This window comes from Harmonia axyridis, chromosome X (genome assembly GCF_914767665.1).
Source record: "Harmonia axyridis chromosome X, icHarAxyr1.1, whole genome shotgun sequence".
Classification (NCBI taxonomy): Eukaryota; Metazoa; Arthropoda; class Insecta; order Coleoptera; family Coccinellidae; genus Harmonia; species Harmonia axyridis.
This window is the reverse complement of record NC_059508.1, coordinates 2,759,895-2,784,131: the sequence shown is the minus strand read 5'-3', so window position 1 is coordinate 2,784,131 and position 24,237 is coordinate 2,759,895. Positions and strand designations below refer to the sequence as shown.

General features: G+C 34.9%; 1 protein-coding gene across 1 annotated transcript; it reads right to left on the bottom strand.

Annotated features, from left to right (window-relative positions):
- Nucleotides 1-11,640: 11,640 nt before the first annotated feature.
- Nucleotides 11,641-22,460, bottom strand: LOC123686041. The gene is made up of 2 exons (XM_045625976.1): nt 22,305-22,460; nt 11,641-14,945 (listed from the first exon to the last, which is right to left on the bottom strand). Exons 1-2 carry the CDS (start codon nt 22,317-22,319, stop codon nt 11,826-11,828), a joined length of 3,135 nt encoding a protein of 1,044 aa, XP_045481932.1. The 5' UTR covers nt 22,320-22,460; the 3' UTR covers nt 11,641-11,825.
- Between the last annotated feature and the right edge of the window lie 1,777 nt (nt 22,461-24,237).

Below are 24,237 nucleotides of genomic sequence, written 5' to 3'. Positions count from 1 at the left end.
TGAAGAAATCTTCGGCTGAAGCTCATCGAATGCTCTCAAATGCCAATGGTGAGGCCCCTATTAGTGAAAAAACGTGCCGAGAGTGGTTTCAACGGTTCAATTATGATGATTTTTTTGACGTCGAAGACCAGCATTACTTGATCAAGACTGAAACAATCACAGGCGATCGTTATCGGACGCAATCAATGCGTTCGAGCCGAGCATTGAAAGACAAACGGCCGCAATACAACGAGATACATGATAAAGTGATTTCACAGCATGAGAATGCTCGACACCATTTAATGAAAGTGGTCAAGACATACTTGGAAACGTTGAAATGGGCAGTCCTACCCACCCGCCGCATTCTCCAGACGTTGCTCCCTTAGACCAGCACTTCCGGTTCTATGAAGAAGTGAAAAATTGGATCGATCCGTGGATCGTTTCAAAAGATGACCAGTTTTTTTAACGTGGGATTCGTTCGCTGCCCGAAAGATGGGGGAAAGTAGTGGGCAGCGATGGACAATACTTTGAATAATAAATGTAGACCCAGTTTTTCACAAATTTCGGATAAAAACGGCGAAAATAAAGTTTTTCGTCTATGTAATAATTAATGTTCAATAAAAAACATACCTATTTTGGCATATCTCGCTTTTATGCATTTCTTGTTTGCTATGCAGTATACACAGCTATTGGTTATTCAGAAATACTGAAAAAACTTTTTTTCATCATCGATCAATTCTTAAAGTATCGTGATAAACTCTCTTTGTGGTTTTTTCCATGCCTCGTGAACCCATTTTCTTTCTTCTTCTGTTGTTTCATCTCCTTTTCATCCAAAATGACTAAATACAGTCAAAATAACATGAGAAGTGAATGTGAATATATTAGGCCAATTGAAAAGTCCTCGGTCTGATCAACAGCTGGCGGTGCTAGAATTAAATTCATAGATTTTTAGTAAGTACCAACCTTCGAACGATACGTGCCAAACTTTACAGCAGTCCGACCATTAGTTTGTGAGATATTGCTTTGTGAGTGTAGCTACTTTTGTTCTTTGAAAAAAGATGGAAAAAAATTTCGTGTGCTGATAAAATAGTGCTTTTCAAAGGGACAAAATACAGTTGAAGCAAAATCTTAGCTTGATGAAGAGTTTCCGGGGTCTGCACCAGTAAAATCAACCATCATTGATAGGTTTGAAGGCTAAGTTTAAGCGTGGTGAAATGAGCACCGAAGACGGCGAACACAATGGACGCTCAAAAAAGATTGTCACCGACGAAAAAATCAAAACAACTCACAAAATAATTTTGAATGACCGTAAACTGAAGTTGATCGAGATAGCAGACATTGTGAAGATATCATCTGAACGCTGAGTCAGCTGAGTGGACTGCTCACGATGAACCGAATCGAAAACGAGGAAAAACACAACAGTCATTGATTACCTACAAAAGGGCCAGACCATCAACAGCGATTATTATAAAGAGTTATTGGATCATTTAAAGATTGAAATCGTTCAAAAATGGCCCCATTTGAAGAAAAAAATGTAGGTACTGTTTCATCAAGACAATGCGCCGTGTCCCACTTCTGCATCCACCGTATTCGCCAGATCTGGCCCCCAGCGACTTTTTCCTGTTCTCTTACCTCAAAACAATGCTCGCTGCAAAGAAATTTAGCGCCAATGAAGAATATATCGCCGAAACTGAGACCTTTTTTGAAACGAAAGAAAAATGGTACTACAAAAATGGTATCGAAAAGTTGGAAGATCGCTTTAATCGCTGTATCGCCTTTGAAGGCAACCATGTTGAATTTTGCCAAAAAATGTGTTTTACTATGGTAGACCGGGGACTTTTCAGTTGGCCTGTTAGCCATTATTCTGACTGAGACTGGCCGGCACCAGTTTTGATTCGGAACGGTGACTGAACTGTGGCGAATCGACCTTTATAATGCAGCCGATGATTCTTACTAATTTCATTATTTCAAAAGCAAGTGGTGTAAGCACATTATTGAAACTAAACACATGATTCCACTTGAACATTCGACATATTCAAATGGTAGGTCCTTATGTTCAGGAACATCCCTGTATGTATATATTATATCAAATATGTGGAAATACGAGTAGAGCAGGGTTAACCCTAGAGGGGCAGATTCGCTAAACGCTGACCACAGGCAATATACACATGTGTCGGTATGTGTTTAACAAATCAATAGCAGAACAGCAGTAGCACCGTTTGCAACTTGTCTATTTCTGTCTGTTATGAAAACCGTAAGATATTCCACTTTATATATGAGTATACATATTGTTTTGTATGCAAGATGTGCCCTGGGAGTTGAAAGGGGAACTAAATTGATAATTAGATTCGGACTCAGTAAGGCTTCAACTAAATGAGAATTAAACTAATTACAGTTTACGCAGATTATGAGGGATATTTTCACACTACTTCATTGATAGGTTTATACGAAGTTATTTCATCTGAATAACTGTACAACCCTAACAGGCCAATTAAAAAGTCCCCGATCTACCATAGTAAAACACATTTTTCTTTGGCAAATTCCGATTCTATTACTAAACATAGTTGCCTTCGAGGGCGATACAGCGATTATATAGCGATCTTAAAACTTTTCGATACCATTTTTGTAGTACGATTTGTCTTTCGCTTCAAAATAAGCTTCAGTTTCGGCGATTACTTCTTCATTGATGCTAAATTTCTTTCCACCCAGCATTCTTTTGAGGTCTGAGAACAGGAAAAAATCGCTGGGGGCTAGATCTGGCAAATACAGTGGATGCAGAAGCAGTTTGAAGCCCAATTCATGCCATTGTTTTCATTGATTTGTTACACGGCGCATTGTCTTGATGAAACAGCACCTTTTTTTTCTTCAAATAGGGCCGTTTTTTGAAGATTTCATTCTTTAACGGTTAAATAACGCTATATAATAATCGCTGTTGATGGTCTGGCCCTTTTGGAGGTAATCAATGAATATTATAACTTGCGCATCCCAGAATACTCATGCCATAACCTTATCAGCTGACTGTTGTGTTTTTCAACACTTCGGATTGCTGACTGTCGAATGGAGTGAAATGATGGAGCCATGTTTCATCCATTGTCATATATCGACGCAAAAATTCTGGATTATACTTAAACAGCTCCTTCAAACACTGCTCAGAATTATCAACACGTTATTGTTTTTGATCGATTGTTAGCTCGCGCGGCACCCATTTTGCACACAGCTTTCTCATGTACAAATATTCGTGAATGATATGATGTACACGTTCAGATGATATCTTCACAATGTCTGCTATCTCGATCAACTTCCCTTTACAGTCATTCAATATTATTTTGTGAACTTTTTTTATTTTTTGTCAATGACAGCCTCTTTTGGGCGTCCACTGCGTTCGCCGTCTTCGGTGCTCATTTCACCACGTTTAAACTTGGCATACCAATCAATGATGGTTGATTTTCCTGGTGCAGACACCAGGAACTCTTCATCAAGGCAAGATTTTGCTTCAACTGTATTTTTTTCTTTCAATGAGCAATATTTTATCAGGACACAAAATTCTTCTTTTTTTGTATCCTTTTTCAAATAACAGAAGTAGCTACACACACAACGCAATATCTCACAAACTAATGGTCGGACTGCATGACAAATTTTGACACATATCGTTTGAAGGTTGGTACAAACTAAAAATTATATGGATTTTATACTAGCACCGCCATCTGTGCATCAGACCGGCGACTTTTCAATTGGCCTAATACATCTAATATAATAATAAAGAAAATAAGAATGAGTTCGCTTCTAGGCGTAAATTTAATTTTTATCCATTGTTTTTATCAACATTTTGTAATATCAACATAAAAAGAACTTATGAAGTGCAGGAAGTGTTTTCCATAATCGAATTCTTGATGAGTCCATGAAAGCAAGAGACAATGTTAAGGTTTTCACAATGAAATGAATGCCAAACCAGAAATTGTTCAGCAATTTTTAAAAACAATATCGAAATTATTTCACGAGATGTCCCCCTTCAAATTGAATTTACCTGTCTCGGCGTGTTCCCGTTTCATTCAAAACATTTCCCAAATTAATTTTTAACGGTTGACTTCACTATTCACAGCAAATCCTCTTTCATATCTCCGAACAATTAAAAACGAGTTCATCTGAATTTAAGTTTTAAAAAGAGAAGAAAAAAACGACTGGAGCCACATCAGAAAATAACGGGGGCTGTTCTTATAGGATTTGTTGAATTCCTAGCCAGAAAAGAATTCGTTTCTTCAGTTTCCTTTCTTGAATTTTTTTCTGTATAGCAATGCAAAAAAACGACTATTCCTTGAAGAGCGCTTTCCAAATGATTAAATTCTCGTTACTTTTTTGAAAGTTGGTAAATTCAGATGGGGATGTTCAAAAATTCATAACTTTGAAATTATATTAGGCCAATTGAAAAGTCCCCGGTTTGATGCACAGATGGCGGTGCTAGTATTAAATCCATATGATTTTTAGATAGTACCAACCTTCAAACCATACGTGTAAAAAATTTGACAGCAGTCCGATCATTAGTTTGTGAGATATTGTGTTGTGAGTGTAGCTACTTTTTTATTTGAAATAAGATAGGATATAAAATTTCGTGTGCTGATAAAATATTGCTTTTTGAATAAAAAAATTCTGTTGAAACAAAATATTGACTTGATTGAATGTTTCCGGGGTCTGCACCAGGAAAATCAAAGATCATTGACTGGTATGCTATGTTTAAACGTGAAATCAGCATCGAAGATGTCGAATGCAGTGGACGCACAAAAGAGGCTGTCACCGACGAAAAAATCAAAATAGTTCACAAAATAATTTTGAATGACCGTAAAGTGAAGTTGTTAATCGAGATAGCAGACATAGTGAAGATATCATATCAGAAAGCTGTGTGCAAAATGGGTGCCGCGCGAGCTCATAATCGATCATAAACAACAACGTGTTAATGATTTTGATCAGTGTTTGAAGCTGTTTAAGTGCAATAAAGCTGAATTTTTGCATTTATATGTGACAATGGATGAAACATGGCTCCATCATTTCACTCCGAAGTCCAATCGAGTCAGCTGAGTGGACTGCTCAACAACCGAATCCAAAGCGAGGAAAAATACAACAGTCAGCTGTCAAGGTGATGGCATGAGTATTCTGGTATGCGCAAGGTAAAATATCCATTGATAACCTCTAAAAGGGCCAGACCATCTTTAAAAAACGGCTGCATTGGAAGAAAAAAAGGGCTATTTCATCAAGACAATACGTCGAGTAACAAATCAATGAAAACAATGGCAAAATTGCATGAATTGGGCTTCGAATTGCTTCTGCATTCACCTTATTCGCCAGATCTAGACCCCAGCGACTTTTTCCTGTGCTCAGACTTCAAAACAATGCTCGCTGGAAAGAAATTCAGCGGCAATGAAGAAGTTATCGCCGAACGGAGGCCTATTTTGAAGCGAAAGACAAATCGTACTTCAAAAATGGTATCGAAAAGTTGGAAGATCGCTATAATCGCTGTATCGCCGTCGAAGGCAACTATGTTGAATAATAAAATCGAATTTTGCCAAAAAAAAGTGTTTTCAAAACATGCTTTATATTTCATCCTTGTATGATTTATAGTTCAAGATTTTTTTCGACTCTATTATTGAAAATAATAAACCAAAATATTTGAAGAAAACTATTTCTAGACTTTCACAACTAGAGAACAATTGACTAGTCTCATGAAGTATATAAGAATATAGCGAAAGTTTTCTACGTTCCCTCCAAACGTTGTTCAAAAAGAACACACCAAAATCGGGATAAATAGAGCCGTAAGGAAATTTGTTTGAATCGAAATCAATTCGACGTCTAATATCCCTAAGTTCAGGTTTGAGAGTCTGAAAGTTGATAGAACGGAGTTCAATTCGACAATTGAGGGGGTTGGAGAATATAAAAAGCGATCTGGGATGCTATTTTCCGTTAACTTGCTCCCTACATCTCTTATAAGTTGAATCGACCCGTTCAAAACGGTTTGAATCTTCAAATTATTCACTACACTGGACATCAATTGATGGGACTGTATTCCTATCATGAATATCGGAGTGTCTATTCGTTTGGTGAGTTGGTATACAGAGTAATTAAACGTTGAATGGACACACCTCATTAGATAATAGCTATTTAGGCAATGTGTTAAGGAAAATATTCGAAGATTTTACGAATTTCAAATAAATATACTGAATAAATGATCTCCTGATTCTTAATAATCTTGAAATTGAGTCTTGACAGGAAATTTCAACAAAATTGAATCAGTAATAGTGTAATAATGAGGACCCAAAAAATTTCACATTTCAGAGTGAGCAAAAATCGGAATAAAATTGCATTATGAGGTTCTCAGGAATGGACTAGTTTAGTGATGTTGATAATACTATATTTGACACGATAGAATTAAAATATAGAGCAAAACTGATAAATCAGTGAAAAAATTTTGAAAATCCATCAATAAATGACTGAGAAATAGATTATTTAAATTTACGTATTTTAGCGCGGAACGTCTTTGGTCTGTGACGTCACGGCACTTGCCTGTGATCGCTACACCATAAATTACGTTTAAATACTTAGCCGCGCCAAGGCTCTCGCGCCGTTTGTAGTTGTACAGTGTAGTTTTAACTCGAGTTTTGTTTTTATGTCACCATAATGAAAGAAGGCTTCGTGAAAGGACAAAGTGACAATTTGCCTAAAATAGATATATTCGCAGTGATGGAGTTTTTTTCTTCAAATCCATCTTATGTCAGTGCTGAAATAAAAGGAGTTAAACTTTTCAAGTAAGTATCTACGTTTGAGTTTGCTTCATCATGGTTCAACTTATAACGATGATTTATTTAAAAAACGTTTCATAAACAGTTTGTAGTTTAGTACTGGTTGTTGAAGTCTATCAATGGCAAAACATATTTATGTGAGGAGTAAAAAGTAAAAAGAGAAAAAAGTAATTTATATGTATATATATAGTAAGTTATTTCAGCCATCGTGTAACGAACAAAACACGGCACGAACGGCACAAGTGATTGTACACCAATGAATTCGTAAGCACTCTGCGAATACCAGTCGTCTAGTGTGTGACGTCACGCCACTTACACGTACTATGAAATTATTCTTCCAAGCGCAACTTCAAAGTCCCATAACTTTTTCATTTCTAGAGATATTTCAATGATTCTTCCACATTTTTGTTTCATTTTACTTAAATTTTCAGAATTAATCCTTAACAAAAAAAATGAAAACTAGTCCATTGCACGTTACAAATACTACGAAACAACCTTCACGTCATTATCAGATATCATCAAAATAATAGGAATAGAACGCTAGATATAGATACCAGGTATTATTTGTTTACTCAAGCTCAACCACACTCTGTATATCTGGAAATTTCTAATGGGAGAATGAACAATCCAAACACAACACTCAAATCAAATTCCACCAAAAACGGATAATAATTGTAGAAGTTATTAGAATTTGGGAACATACAGACATATAGACAGACGTTGTCTGAAATACATTTCACAAGCGAAAATTTTTAAATCGAAGAACAAAAGTTTTTTCATATAAAAATGCTTTCTCTACCTCCGATAGTCTTTGAAGCAAAATATCGAGAGAGCCCAAGAACTGAACCGTGTTTAAGTAACGGAAAAACGCGCACGGGTCGAAAAGAAAGAAACAGAAACCAGGTGGCGTACATTTTGGGAGCCCGCTTTGTAGAACAAGTAATTGATTATTCATCAATTGAAATGGAAATGTTCGCGTTTGTCAGAGCCGCACTTCATTCAGATAAATTAGGAATTAAACGCTTCGTTTGACTTCGCCCATTCTTCCGATGTTGATCCCGGTGTTCAAGTTGACAAACAACAAAATCGAGAGACTTGGTTCCTCATCGTTGTATTCACTTTCCATCCTCCGGTTCCGATGCGTCTAACTTCATTACACAATCTTTTCATGCGAAATGAGTATTTGATTTGCGTTCCTTAACAATGGATTTTTTCTCTTCTCCTATTTAACAAGTCTTTCCATGGTTCATCCTGCCTGTATTCTGCGATGAATCTGATGCTTCAACATTTCCACCCTCTTCAGATAGAGGGTTCAACGATTGCGATGGTGGGTTTTGAAACGTCATATTCGAGGGCGTAAAAAATATCATCAGCTGCAATTTATTTTTAGAAAGCCAGTTCACTTGAACAGGTAATTTTTCTCATTTCACTGTTTACATGTTCATTTACCTGTACCAAAAAACTTTCTTTATGTTTATTTATTATCTGTTCTATGTTATTTTATTTTCAAGTAGTCTCTCATCTGTTGGTTGTTCACGTAGGTACCATTTCTAATTATTTCATTGACTGCACTCTGTAAGATATTCTTCTTGATATTTTCCACATTTTATTAAGTGTTTTCAACATATGTAGTGCTCAGAATCTCAACTCTCTTTATTAGATCAACTTTGCCACTAGGTTCAATAGCAGGTAAAGACGCCTGTTCAATTGCTTCATTTTCTTCGTATTGTCCTTCACTTGTTTGTTGAAACTTCCCTCAGATCCGTCATCTCATTAATTTCATTCAAATCATTCATTTCTTTCATTTCATTCATTTCATTCACTTCATTCATTTCATTCATTCCTTTCATTTCATTCATTTCCTTCATTTCATTCATTTCATTCATTTCATTCATTTCATTCATTTCATTCATTTCATTCATTTCATTCATTTCATTCATTTCATTCATTTCATTCATTTCATTCATTTCATTCATTTCATTCATTTCATTCATTTCATTCATTTCATTCATTTCATTCATTTCATTCATTTCATTCATTTCATTCATTTCATTCATTTCATTCATTTCATTCATTTCATTCATTTCATTCATTTCATTCATTTCATTCATTTCATTCATTTCATTCATTTCATTCATTTCATTCATTTCATTCATTTCATTCATTTCATTCATTTCATTCATTTCATTCATTTCATTCATTTCATTCATTTCATTCATTTCATTCATTTCATTCATTTCATTCATTTCATTCATTTCATTCATTTCATTCATTTCATTCATTTCATTCATTTCATTCGTTTCATTTCTCTCTGTGCACATTTTGAATTGATTTTGTACAGTTATATTTTTGTGTTTATTTTCCGTTGTTTAGTTAGCTTCATTTTTTTATGGATCTATCTTCGTTCTACGTTGTTCGAAATAATTCACAACATTGTCACTTCTGGAGTTGTCTCGTTACGCTTTTATAGTTGAAAAAGTAGATCACACTGTCATTTACGATCATACCCACCTTGCTCAAAGTCTCTGGAATGTCTTAAACAAAAGATAAAGCATTGGAGAACCTATTACAGATCCTTGTGGTACTCCTATCCCAATATTCCTTGTTGTACAACTTGTTTCTTTTATATTTAGTCTAAATCTTCTGCTTGCCAGACTCGAGATCACTTCTATGGTCCGTTTTGTTGGGAATCGGAGTTAATTCATTTTCTATATGGAAGGAAATTGTGACAGTATTCAAGTGAAAATCAATTTTTAGAGAAAACGATACGTAAAAAGAGTTCCGGGAATTAGTGAATGAAACAACAAAATACGAATTATTCATCTAAATTTATTTATTTATTTCCTATTTACAATCGCTCAAACGAGACCTGAAACATTTTAAGGGGGTAGTAGTAAAAAAAGTCGATCGAAAACATATCAGGAGAATAAAGATTTCATTTACTGATATGGGCAACTATTATCATTGTATTTTATTATGTCTCATTCAAATGTTGTGAACTGTTTGTTTCCAAATCCCTGAGAAGTATATTCAAAATATTTCAAGAGCAAGTTATTTCGCCACTACTTTCAGTTTTATTGGAGGAAAGAGAAACAACCTATTTAACATTCAAATCATATTCAAAGTCAATTCAAAATTCAAGTGAGGAGGGAGAACCAAATCTTTTAGAATTTTCCACAACAAATATAATATTTATGTGACCCCTTTAGAAAAATCATGGCTACGCCTTTGATACAAAAGAAATTATTCTTCAACTACGGCAGTTGAAAAAATTCAAAAAGAACTAAATCAATAGTCTGGCTTTTTGCGACATCTAACCTGCCAAAGGTTCATTTCAATAACTTTCTCCTGATACTATCCGAGTCTCGCAGCATTTATCGAGTGAATCCGTCGTACCGGGCATATTCCACAGATGGAGCCACCGTATTTACCGCATCCTATTGATCGCTCCTATTACAATTATTTGAATTTATGGTTTCATGAAAAATGTTTTCTATTTCGTATAGCACGTAGTCGTTCAAAACTTCCATAAAGCCTTAGATTATTTCAGAGGAATTGGAAACAATCGAATTGAAATTTGGCCGGAATATAATGGAGCATTTCATATTTATGACGGAACACATTGGGTATAAATAAGCGGGGAAATGGATTTTTTTAGTTTTCCGACGAAAATTGGAAGACTCATTGATATCAGAAAGAAATGGAGAACGAGATTACTTTGAAAGCATGTCCACATCATTCTGATCAAACGTTCAAGAAGATCTCCTCATTTTTGAATTGCTTTTTTCAATAATTTTTTCCTTCCTTTATTAATTCAGAAACTGTCATGTTCATTGACATTCTTATAGATCAACTAGTATGATATATGATGAAATATAATTAATTTGACAAAAAAATCATAAAATTCCAAAAAAAGAAGTCCAAAAACACGAAACAGTTATAACTACTATAACGTGATGAGAAACGAAATAGATTGGACGAAAACAAACATATCTAGCTTCAGAAATCATCCAATGAGTGTCATAGCGCAGAAAGAAAATACTAAAAGTAAGTATTTTCGGAAGATTCTCTACACAAAATCAATAAATTAATTAATTATCGTACCTACTTACTTATGTCTTAGTTTCAGGTACCTAATATTTTTTCTCAGTTAGCTCTAATAATTTTAAAGTTCGACTAACGTAAATAATTAATCTTCATGTGAAATATGTAACGTTTATCACTACAATTTTAATCAATACACGAAGATGTTCTAGACTTGGAACTAATCACAGACACAGGTATACGATAAACTATACTAACTATAATAACAAGAACCCAAACTTTATTCTTGTTAATGGAAGATAGTCATGAATTTATTACCTAGAAGAGATGATTAGGTAATTCTGTATCTTAATACACGCCATCTGGTTTTTGTGTGAATTATGTAGTAAATAGCTTCTGCATCCACATTATAATGCAAAGTTTATCGCTAGACCAATAAAACGGATTATACTGCAGCTACCTTTGTTTGTATTTGTTGTGTCTTTTGTTGTTGAATTGATATTTTATCAAGTTTTCATCGGACAGAAACCGAATGTACTGAATTTTTATACAGTTATTGCTTCTACATCAGATAAACTCCAAATGACAAAGGAAAAATCAATTCCGCTCAGTTAATAAGAAAGACTGAGAAAATTTTTTTTTCCCTAATGTGAGATTAACTAATATGCATAATTTTCAATCAATTTTCAGACTACAAATTGATATTGAACACTTCGAGCTATTCGTAAAATTGATATATGTAAGTATGAAGTGTGAAATGATTAACTAGTTGTTGTATTTTCAAGATTTCTGAAACATTTAAGGAGAAAAGGTGCGAAGTAAAGGCAATAAATTATTATTCCTTATATTTTAATTGTTCATTCTATTCACTACAATATTTGTACATTATAAATTACTACATTATAAAATAAATTATATACGTATTAAATCATATGAGCACATCAAATATGGCATGGCCATTTTCGGTTTATCACTATTAAAATCCTCATTGCAGAATACCTCGAGGATTCTTCACTTTCAAACTATCTCAGTCGTATTATTCTGGGATTGAAGTGAATGAGATTCTTGTTGAAAACCAAAATTATCATATTGTGATGACTTAGTATCCTTATTTTCGACATTCTCATTCGCCCTTAAATCCTGTCCTATATTTTTGTTGAAATAGAGAGCTATTTCCTCATTTCCTATCAAGGATAGTGGATTCTCATCTGGTAGTGAATCAGGTTCTTCAGATTGACTCGAAGTTCCGTTCAATGCATTTGAAGTAGTGTAAACCTCATTCCTTATGGAATGCTGAGTATCCAGGTCCAGATGCTGATGAACAGCGCCAGGGCCAGTTGCAACCACCTGGAGATTGCTTCGAGCATTCTGTTCATTGGTTTTGGTCTGTTCCACAGCGTTTAAAACACTCTGTAAAAGAGCGTCATTCAAATATTGACCTGAGGAGATGTCACTATGGGTATTTTCACTGTTTTGAATTTGAACTGAGTAAGTGTTCGGAACCTGAATTGGTACACTATGGAAATCAATACTTTGTGATGGGATTACTTCAGCACCAGGTACCAAGCTTTTAGCAAATGATTCCTTATCATTTATATCGATATTATTGCCAGTTTGATCACTTGCAACAATCTGACTATGTGCAGACTGAAGGTCTGGTACTCCGTAAGTACCTTGGATTATTTGACCTTGATAGTTTCCTCCAATATTCGAAACTTGCGACAATGAAGATGAATAACCATTTTGTTGCGGTGTTCCATAAGTTATTTCAGGTAATGGTTGCGACTTGTAAGCACTACAGTCATGAGGAATACCAGCGTAACCGAAAGGATATAAGCCTTGGTTATGTGCCAATGCTATATTGATACCATGTGATGAATCAGAATGTGAGCTATCCTGAACGATTCCAAATGATGTCACTGGAACTCCGTACAAACCTTCAACAGCATTGACAGGAGCTTGATAATTAGAAGATGACTGATAACTTGTGGCAACCCCTGTTGAAGGTAATTGATAACCTGTCAAAGCTGCACTTTGAACTCCTTGGATATTGAGTGCATGTGAGTAAGAATCTGACTGAGCTACAGAGTTATCTCTGAATGTTGTATGAGTATGGGTGCTTGGTAAACTTAAATCAGTTGAAATATGAGGAATATTCTCATTGACTGGCTTGATATTATCTGATACTGGAGGTGGAATATAAGTAGAAGCAGCGTTGAATTGATTATTATGTGAAGATTGAGCAAGATGGATATTATGCACTAGACCTTTAGCGTCCTTGTGGTGATGACCACGACCATCTAACGACTGAAGAACTCCATGAGGTACAGGCTCTCTATGTACAACTGGACGTTGTGGTGGATTTATTTCAAGAGCGTTCAAGAAAGAACCAGTATCAATTAGCGGTGTACCATACTGGCCACTTGGAGGAATGCCGTAATATCCACTAGGAGGAACTAATCCGCCATGTGTAGCCGAGTTTGACAAACCGCCTTCAGGTTTGTAGGAAGGATACTTTTTGAACTGTTTGAACGAATTGAACTTGGAAGATGACAGACCGGAAGACTTGTATGAATGAGCTGCAGCGTATGGGCCTGAAATCGAATAAGAGTCACTAGGAGGAGCACTGTAGGTATCTAATATGATATTTCCTGATTGTGGTGGCAAATAGTTATTATTTAGTGCTCCTTCGAATTTAATATCACCACCAGAAAGGAATGCGTTGCTGATGCCTCCAGATAAAGAGTCGCTGTGGATATCATGACCATTCAAAGAACTCGACTGGGCTCCTCCGTTATTGTTAACATAAAATTGACTATTGGACTGGGAGCCTCCATTGTTGTTTACATGATATTGACTATTGGAATGGGCGCCTCCGTTATTGTTAACATAATATTGACCATTGGACTGTTGCAATATTTCGTAACCAATACTCTTGATGACTGCAAGATTATCATTCTGTCCAGAGTTGACACCTACCGCAGAAAGTCCCAATTTGATATCACCATGATGATCATTCGTAGGTACTGCAGATGTTATAATTTGTCCTGAACCAGTGACCGCATTCAAGGGTGCTCCATAGGAATCTCTAACTCCTCCATTGTTAGAAGATCCGAAGAGATTAACATTCGAGTGCGATTCGATGGAAATATGATTATCACCATTTCCACCTACAGGAGGTGGAGTGAAATCGATATTCAATAAGAGATCTCCACTACTATGAGGTTGTCCATGTGGCACTCCATAACTATCAGATGGTGGTCGTGAAACCAATCCAGGAATGGGTTTCCAGCCATCGTACTTAATTTCTGGTGGAGTTGGAGGAGCTGGCACACCTGGTGGAGGTGGATGAGGCACCGGGTCTGGAGGTCCGTAATGATTATGCGGAGAAGATATAACATATTTGGGAGGTCCATAAACGTTCTTTGGAGGTCCGTTGTTGAAGTAGCTAGGGCCTAAATTGATACCTGGAGGTCCATAGGTCAACTTTGGGGGACCGTAGGATGGTTTGGGTTTACGGTAATACTTGGGAGGGCCATATATTGGTTTTGGACCTTTTGGTGTGAACAGTGGCTTTGGAGGACCATAAGCTGGTCTTGGCTTGAATGGCTTTGATATGAATGGTTTGGGTAATTTTGGTGGTCCGTATTTGATTGGTGGTGGAGGTGGAGGTCCGAAGTCAGCAGAAATGGAGTTTGGAGGGCCATATTTCTCGAAAGGAATTCCAGGTCTTCCGTTTGGAACGCCATAACTACCAGATGGTAGATCCAAATTGTTGCTATTGACGAAACTCGTCGATACTGGTGGGGGTATATCTGGAGGAGGTGGAGGATAAACTATATTGTTTGAAGGATGGTTGGGTACTCCATAAACAGGTGCTGGGAGTGGTGGTGGTCCGTAAGAGTTCAAGGAACCTGGTGATATCGGCACTCCATAAGAATCTGATAACACAGGAGCATCTCTTTTGTTTGCCTCGTGATTCGATTCAGCAGTTGCTGTATCTGCCTCTCCACTCTTGGCATCTTCGTTTGTGTTGGAGTTTACATTATTTACAGCTGAATCTTGAAACGTGGCCTTGTTGACGACAGCTCTAGTTTGATGTACTGTACAGGTTATGCACAAAACAGCAACAAGTATCTGAAAACAAATAGTTGAAATTAGTTACAGTTAATTTATGTCATCCATTTTCTATATTGTTTCACTTTTCATTATCATTATATACGAGTATTTTCATTTGGTTGCTAGTATTCGTAAGAATGCTTTGAATGAATAACATTAGTTTGATTAGGCAAATTTTTCTGTTCTCTAGCAGCAATTTTATTTTTCGAAGGATCATTGTCATTTCAATCTATAGCATAACAAACTGTGCTCGATGTAAGGTACTGGTTCAAGGTTAGCACATCAACTGATTTTGTCATGGCAGATCGGTGAATGATAGAAAATGTATAAACATGGAGTAGAAAATTTGAAAATAACAGAACCAATTGCATCTTTGAACAACATGAAAGAAGAACGTTACATGCCAAATCAATTTTTGGTATACTAGCAGATATACATTGCTCTTGATGATAAAAGGATTCACCATCTTCCCAATGTTAGTAATTTACGCAAACAAACTGACAACAACCGATGCATCTAAGACCGAAATTAGATGCTGCGTCAACGAAATACCTGTATGTCATAGTGTCATTGAAAATTTCTATGAAAGAGCACTCATATGTCTATAAAGCCATGGGGCGATTTACTTAACACATAGTTCCCAAATTTCAGCCGGGGTTTGATGTCAGTACCCTTTTCTATAATGTAAAATGTTTCTTGATGGCATTTTCTTTAATAGAAAATTCCTCGCAAGGAAAATAAATAAGAGAAACTTTATGAGAGCCGATAAATATTGTTCTTTCTTTGAACGTTTACCAATGGAAAGTGGTTGATTATTGTTATATTTTCTTCGATGAAATACACAATGGTTTTTCAATAGAAGATCGCTCGAGAAAAGAATCATGAATACTTAATTGTTGAGCAAGTAGCTAATTATATCATCAAACAATCATTTGCGAATAATAAGAAAATTATTCATTGCGGCTTGACTTATATTTTATAATTCGTATCTGGGATTGTCTTGTCGACCGTATTGTTAAATTATGAGTCAGCTCAAACAAAAGCATGAATCGATTTCAATTGTAACGGATGACCGTGGAATATTTTTGGCGAAAAACTCCCATACAAGGCTTCATCATGAGAAAGTTGATACAATACTTTCCAATTGAAGGTGACGTTCATTCGTTCGCTAAAATTTCATTTCACAGTGGAAAATTGAATTAATAGCCTCTGGAGGTGTTCATAATCTGAAGACGATCCCTCAGTAACTGAGAACCAAGAAAATGCGATTTGCAAGCTCCCTAGAGAAGAAAGCCTAACTACTTCAGTTAGGCAGTTGAAGTTCGAATTGTTTCAATTCACTTGGTTGTAGAAAAAGCACGATACCATCTCAATCCTTATTTCAGGCTCGAATGAAGAGAATTTTATTAGTGTACTCTTTGGGATAATTTGTTTCCTAGATTAGTTAACGAAGGAAGCTTGTTACCTTGCTATCAGGGGTTTCATGGAACTGTTAGCACACTCGTTACAAAAAATCTTGCTAATTTTAAAGGGAGGTACATTATTTTGCTTCCGAGTCAACCGAAGTTAGTGGAAGCATTGTGATCTCTATCTTTTCACCAGATAAGTTACTTTCTCTAAAATTATCTGTAATAAATGCATCTTGTTGAGGAAGGAACTTCAATGAAGGGTTTAGAAGTAGCAAAGTATTAAAAACACCACAGCTTTCATACTATTTCAGGTCACATTCTAAAATGTGAACTGTCGAAACTTCAGTACAGATTAGCAACCTATTATTGAACAGTATATGACTCGAATAACCTCAAGTTTCCGATAAGGTCCACTTGTACAAGTTCAAAGGGTTCATACGAAAAATAATAATCCAGTAACTATGATATCTACACGATGAAAATTAAGACTGATCCCTTCCATTTCAGAATTGGAAAGCTCAAGGAAGGAGACAGTCTGATTTACATTTCAAATGGTAGCGAACAAACAGATCGGCTGGAAAGCAAAGCAACAATTTGTTCGAAGCACATGTCGGCTAAATTGAAAAGACAGCCTTGAAAAAAAATCGGATATGTTCGTATTGTAGGAATCGTTCGAATTTCTAATCCCGATGACTCTCACTAAAAACGAGTTTGTATTCTAGGTCAGCCTTGTTGATGTCATCAGATAGATGGAGATGTCGAGTGTGAGGTGAAAAGTGTTAGAACACGCTTTACTTCACTCAGAGAGATTATAGTTGAATGATTAAACCTTGAACTTGTACATTACTTCCTACAACTGCTCTTTTTGAGATATCGTCTCTTAACCGCACTATCATTTCTTCACAATGTCTGTAATTTTCCAATTTTGAACCAGCAATTATCTAAAACGATAATTTGAACACTGCGGATCTGAATGGGATGAAAATTAGCACTTAGATGTAGAATGACAAAGTTAAACCTCGTGGAAAATTTCTTGTTGATAGATCAACTAGAACCATAGCAAAATCAAGACGAATATCGAAAAAATACCAAATATTTCTGTGATACAAAACCCGCGGAGATTTCGGGTATGAATATGAAATAGCAACATCATCATGACCATAGAAAATTCAAGAATAATATTGAAAAAGAAATATCCAATATTCGAGTGATTTTGCAATTTTGTGTCGATAAAATCATTAAAACCATAGAAAATTCCATAAAAATATCGGAAAAAACCCTTATATTTCAGTGACAGTAGATCCGACAGAGTTTAAATTTCACTTTTGTATAAAATATGACAATTTAAAGTCTCTGGTAAAATTTCGGGCTGATTGCTTCGTCAGAATCTCGAGAAACACAAGAAGAATGTGCAAATTTTTTGCTGTTTATTCGTTCGATATTCCATCCAACATGAAAAGTAATACTCAAAAAAGGTAAAAGCTCTTCTTGCATAATGAACTTGTACATCCAACAAGGTAATCAAAACATCGATAAGAGAACAATTTTTGAGAAATGAGTTGAAAGGATCAAATGTTGCCAAATTCTACATTAATTAGAGCAGTTGCTTTCACACGAATCACGAATATCCAGACTGAACACGTTTTTCTTGAAAACGACTAGAGTTGCAATTTTTCCGAGACTACCTTCACCAAATACACCAACTGACCTGAATACAATTGCAGTAACTCTGAAACAATCGAATGCAAATTATGAATTATTACCAAACTTGAAATATTCATGACTAATTTCCATCGAAATTGATTGAAGGCATGATGTATTGTCCAGTTAATGTTCGAAAGTAAGTAACAGAGACTTTCAATGATTTACATACTAGACAGCAGGTGTTACTTTGAATTCTTTCGTGATGATGCAGGTTAACAGACGGGCGTTGAGGATTTTTGCTTTATTACCTAATAATGGTGACATTCTGCATTTTGTTCATGGATTCTACTCCTTTGAACATAAAGTCAAACGGTACTACATCAGGAAAACATGGTGGTTGTTCGTTAAAATCATTCGTTCACACTTTTGAAGTGAACTGACAAAATAGAGCACTGTTAAAATCCTAAATGACAGATGGAATCTAGATTTCAATTGAAAAGAACTATTCATTCACCCTACAGAAATTTATTATGTTCTAAAAAATTCTAAACGCTGTTGTCAAAGTTACAATAATACTAACTTATTACTTAATGTTATTGAAAGAATGAAGTATTGGTGTGAATTAGATAATATTTATCATTTACAGGACGAGAAGAAGTATTTCAAAAATCTCTTCCAGTATGCTTTCTGAATTCAATAAATTCGACGTTCTTGTTGCTTCCTCTTCAAAATGAATTTGTTATTCAGAAAATAAGCAAAGAATTTCAATCATGAATCATAAGAACCGATGGCGAAATAACTTCTTATCTCTGAATACTTTGAAATTCATAGTTTTAAAATTGACTGTCACTTGGAAATCCTTTAAGCTATCCTGATGAAAATAAATACAAAATTAATCGCTTTTTAGGCAGAATCAGAGCATAAAAGCTAAAAGTCCAAATCAAAAAGAATCAGTTCTGAAAAAAATACATGTGATATTACAATGAAAATTGAAATATTTTTCAGAATTTTTTCTAACGGGTTTAGAGTTTTCAAGTATTCGATTTGAAGATTTACATAGTTTTCCAAATTGAATCTTTCCTTTTTCAAGGAGACAAATCAATAAAGATGTATACCTAAAAACACCAAACAGTTATATAAATTTCAAATCTGATAATTTGTAAGATGAAATTAAGTTTTTATAACTAATTGCGGATAATATTCAAAATACTAGATTGAATAATTCTAAATTGGAAACCAAGAAAATGATAAGCATAACCCAAGGGCTGTGGAAAAATTTCCTCGGTTTATGATCATAAGCAAGTATCCCTCAGAGAAGGAACCCAACATAGCTACCCGATTATATATATACCTACACAGAGAATTCCATTTATGTCACTAAACTTTTCCTCCAGAAAAGTTTCATTTCAATTCCGTGTTCAAATAACAATTCAGCAGAGTTTTATATCCATATCCGAGAGAATAAATAAAACTGCAGTTTCACAATTTATTCATTCCTAAAAGAGTCATTCATTTCCCGAGGTCTGTAAATGTTCAACCTCCATTCATTCTTCAACGTTTTATGGAGATTCCATTTCAATATTTACCTCTAAACAATTACCTGTTCCAACTGTCTAATCTGTTAGGTACTAGGTCGACCGTGTCATTCATTTGTTAATAGAACGAATTCATTCACCGGTTATTACTCGCATTATTGATAAACCTGATAATCATCTATAAACATAGCGATCGAGTTGCTTGTGATGATACACAAATATGCATAGGAACTGTTACCTCTTATAACTGGGATGCAAAAGTGATATTTAACTTCGAGGAATCAATACAGAGCTTTCCAATCATATTTCCGTATCATTTCTTTGATTTTTCATTCAGTTAAATTCGGCAAATTTACTCAATTGTTTATTATTTCCTCTTATCTCATGGAAAATTGTCAAAAAAGCGGACTCATAAAACAAAAAAGGGAAAATTAGATTTATGTTTCCATAAACAATATTTCTGAAATCCAGAAATCATTCCAAAAATAATGAAATTAATGTTCTTGCCAGATTTCGTGAAGGTCGTAGATTGGTAAGAAATTCTTGTGTAAATTTTGATCTCTCAGAATCTATCCTATCTATTAGGTTTCAATGAAATTTTGAACTGTATCAATGAAGTGAGTTAACAAAAATGACAACGAAGATGCAAGAGAAATATATAAATTCAAATGCAGAATATTCTCAATCCATCATTTTAAAATCAAAACTTTCAAGCCAGATTTGGCACAGATCCTAAGTTGGATAATTCCATCCATTGTAAAAATCGCAGAACTGACAAAAAAAACACTGTAAATAAGCCAGATTATAGATAACACTCAAACTACAACCTCTTTACGCATTGCTTCAGGCTGTTGAAACTTCTGAGTGAAAATTCGCGCTTGTTTCCCAACAGATTACCCCACCTGAACCTAAAAATTATTCTATTCTTTCCGTCGAATTCCAAATCAGTAAACTCGTGTTAATTCCTGCCAGAAACAGGAACCTAATTGACTATCCTTCACTGGAAGCCGAAAATTCTAGTAGGTACAGGCATTCAGCATCAGGAATCCATCACCAAAGACGTTATTATAATATCCGGAATTCTGGAACCCCTTTAGAGCTCATCGAGACAGAGGGATATCCTCTCCTTTGGCATGAGAGGCCCCATACCTTGTCTATCCAGAGCATCGAATTCACATCTATTCAGTACGTATTACCTGTGAATTTTGAGCCCATGCTGAAGTGGCACAACAAAGGGTATCCTCATTGCCATCAGCAACTCGTAAGTACATAAGGCCTTGAGAGTCACATGTAGATGCTCTCCACTTGCTCATATTGATTTGTGCCTACACAATGGGTCTGTTAATTCAATTACAAATTGCCATATTGTTTTAGAGTCCTTCGAACATGTCACAGATGTCACGAAGGAAACTAATAGATTAGGAGATGCATTGATTTTTGGAGTTCTAATAATTACTCACACAGCTACTCTGTGATTCGTCAGTTGTAACATCACTAAATATCAAGTTTAGAGATTAAGTCATAACTTGAAGCCCATGAAACTTGTCTACAGATTTGTATAGATTCAAAGCTCTGAAAAAACTGTAAAATATATAAAAAATTCCAAAACATTCGTCAGTCTTAGTGTCTCAGTGTTAATTTATTCAAGTATTTGATTTGTTAACTATCTTTTTCAATTGTAGTTTCGAGAATATTATTGTTTCTTTTAGTTGATAATGTTGAAGTATTTATCGAAACCATGAAGTTTCTGATATTTTCAATGTTGCTTATACCAAATAATCTGGCTGATGAGGTGAACATGGACCTTCTGTAAAGAAAGACGCTTGAAAGGATTGACGAAATTCTTTATCGCTAAGTTGCACAATAGTTGTCTATCGTATGCTGAAGAAGAAAACTATCTTATTTTTAATCATGACAACGTACTGCGAACGAATTTCTTAGTCAAGTTTTTTCATAGAACATTTATAGAACAATTTCCCTGATTTGGCTTCGGCAGATTTTTTTGTGTTCCAAACTTAAATTAGTACCTATAGATGCACCCGTTATTAGGTAATGTTTGAAATTATGCGTTTTTGGAATTTTATTAGGATGGAATAGATTTGATTAAAAAATACATATGATGTGTTTCATTGTACCGATCTTTTTTCGACAAAAAAGCACGTTTTTCGTTTCATGATTCAAAAATCGTTCACTGTAAATCATGAATTTGCAAACATGTAATACAGGAATGTTACTGAACACATAGTACTATACTACTAGAAATGATGAATAATTGTTTAAAAATTGGGAGCAAATAAAACCAAGCTCAAATACAGCAAAATGAAATGACCATCTTAATGTTTTCAGGTTACATTATGTAAAAAGATGATTTTCGGGAGGTACTTACAGCATTTAAATTATATTTTTTTAGATGTGGAAGATTTGATTAGTTGATTTTGCATTATAATTATTCTTTTGCAGAGACATCAAAGGGTTTGTATCCAGAAATATTATTTTGGTGTTTTTCACTCATTCATATTTCAATGTGAAAAAAGGTCGAAGAAACTTCAATTTTGTGATTAATTTTGATTTTTGATGAAATTGGATATTCGATTTTAGAATGAAATATCCATACTACGGGGTAATAATTCTTATCAAGTTTACAATGATTCTGTTGATCCGATGATAAAACAAACATTCCCGAAAAAAAATATGAAACGAGCAAACACCAGCACCGATAATTAAATGAAACCGGCACAATTTTCACATAAAAAGAAACGTATAATTGTCGCGCCAGTAAAAAATCCCACCTGTTGTATCCACATGGTTGCTTATAATCCAAAACACTGTGTTATATGGCTACACTACACTATGACACTACTGTACATCTACACAACAACATTCTACACCCTTCTGGGCTGGAAATTAGGTGATAATAGTGCCGTTTTCGTATAGCTATCTTGTTTTATATGGGTATTGAAAAGTGGTAAAGATCATTTCCCCACTGTTTTGGGTACGTATGATCAGAAGACAGAAGTGGGAGCTGCTTCGAGAGAAAGTAGGAGATGAAAGTATTCAAAGCACAGAGATGATAATACCAGACGAAGACTTCGAAATCATGAATTATGGCATTTCTAGCCCGTCCCATGTATTAGTCATGAGTTTTTATCGAAATTCCTTCGAGATACAAAATAACAAAGGTGCATGACCTTTATTATTTTCAGTTTCGTGTAGTTCTTGAATGAAATACAAGGTTACACTCATTGAAGAAAGATGATGTTAGATAATCTTGTTAATGAAGCTGGGAATATCATTTTTGGGCTCTTGTTGATAGGAATTCGGTAGATAATTCTGCCCAAATGCATGCAATTTTCTTATTTGGAGACGAAAGTGATCTTGTAAGGTATGATGATTGTATGATGAAGTCAAAATCAATTTTGTACAGCTTTCAGTTCAAACCGTTTGTGCTAGAACCTTGAAATTTTCTGGCCAGGTTCAGGGTCCCAATATCTCAGTAGAATTCGTAAATGGGCAAAATTCGTTAATGTTGCACCCATAAAAAATTTTTGTCGCCATAATCGAAAAATACGCAGACGATCTAACTGAAATTTATGCATTGGATAGAGAAAGAGCGGTTTTTCTGTAAGATTTCACTATCTCGGATTCTATTAGTCAGATTCCTCTGAATTTTTGGTATAGGTATACAGGGTGATTCACCGGGATGGCCTATTAGACGTTTATGAAAATTAATCATAATCTTAAGGTGAAAATTTGCTTATTGGGATTTGAGACAATTATCTTTCTCCCTGAAATATTTCAAGATCTCTACAACTTCTGGTTATATCGAAAACAGACTACTACTTCCTTATTTCAAATGGTACATCCAGTATATTATTTCATCATTAGATAGCTTCTTTGACGACAATTTTGGCAAAATGCCATACTTTGGGTAGAAACTCAACGGTTCATGAGTTAATGGGATTCTTATGAAAAAAATGGTAGCGATGAGGACTCACATTTTTTTTTTAAATTTTTTGTTAGAAATAGCTTTTTTCAATTTTTTTTTTTTCAATTGTGCAAATACGTAGCAGTATAATACTGGGTGTGCTATTTGAAATAAGGAAGTAGTAGTTTGTTACCGGTATAACCGGAAGTTGTAGAGATTTGAAAATATTTTAGGGAGAAAGATCATTGTTTCAAACCCCAATATGCAAATTTTCAGATCAAGATTATGAATAGTTTTCCATAAACGTTTAAAAGGCCATCCCGGTGATTCACCCTGTATTATAAGTTCACCAATAACCTGAGTTATACAAAAAGTTAGTAGTTGCTTTACACAGGAAAATATCAAGTTTCCCATCATGAAATTAATTTCTGGGAATAGGTTGATTTATTTAAGGGAATACCCCAAGAGATGCCAAGATGCAAGAATATACAAAAAGAACGGAATTTTCATGCCAAGAAAACATTTATTTTCGAAAAATTCGAAATTTGAAAAAAAAGTTGAAGTTTTTTCTCAAATAGTTTGGTGTCGTATATCAAAAGGATAAAGACCGAACCCAGAGGTTGACACATTACAGAATATTATCTGAGCTGTACGCAGCCTTTGAAAGAGCATATTTGTCGAAAAATACCAGATCTGTGTAAAAAACTCATCGCAAAATTGTACTATTCCACAAGGTTTTCATTGTGAGCGAATTTTAGACCAAAAACTCGAAAAATCTATATTATGGGTCATATTTC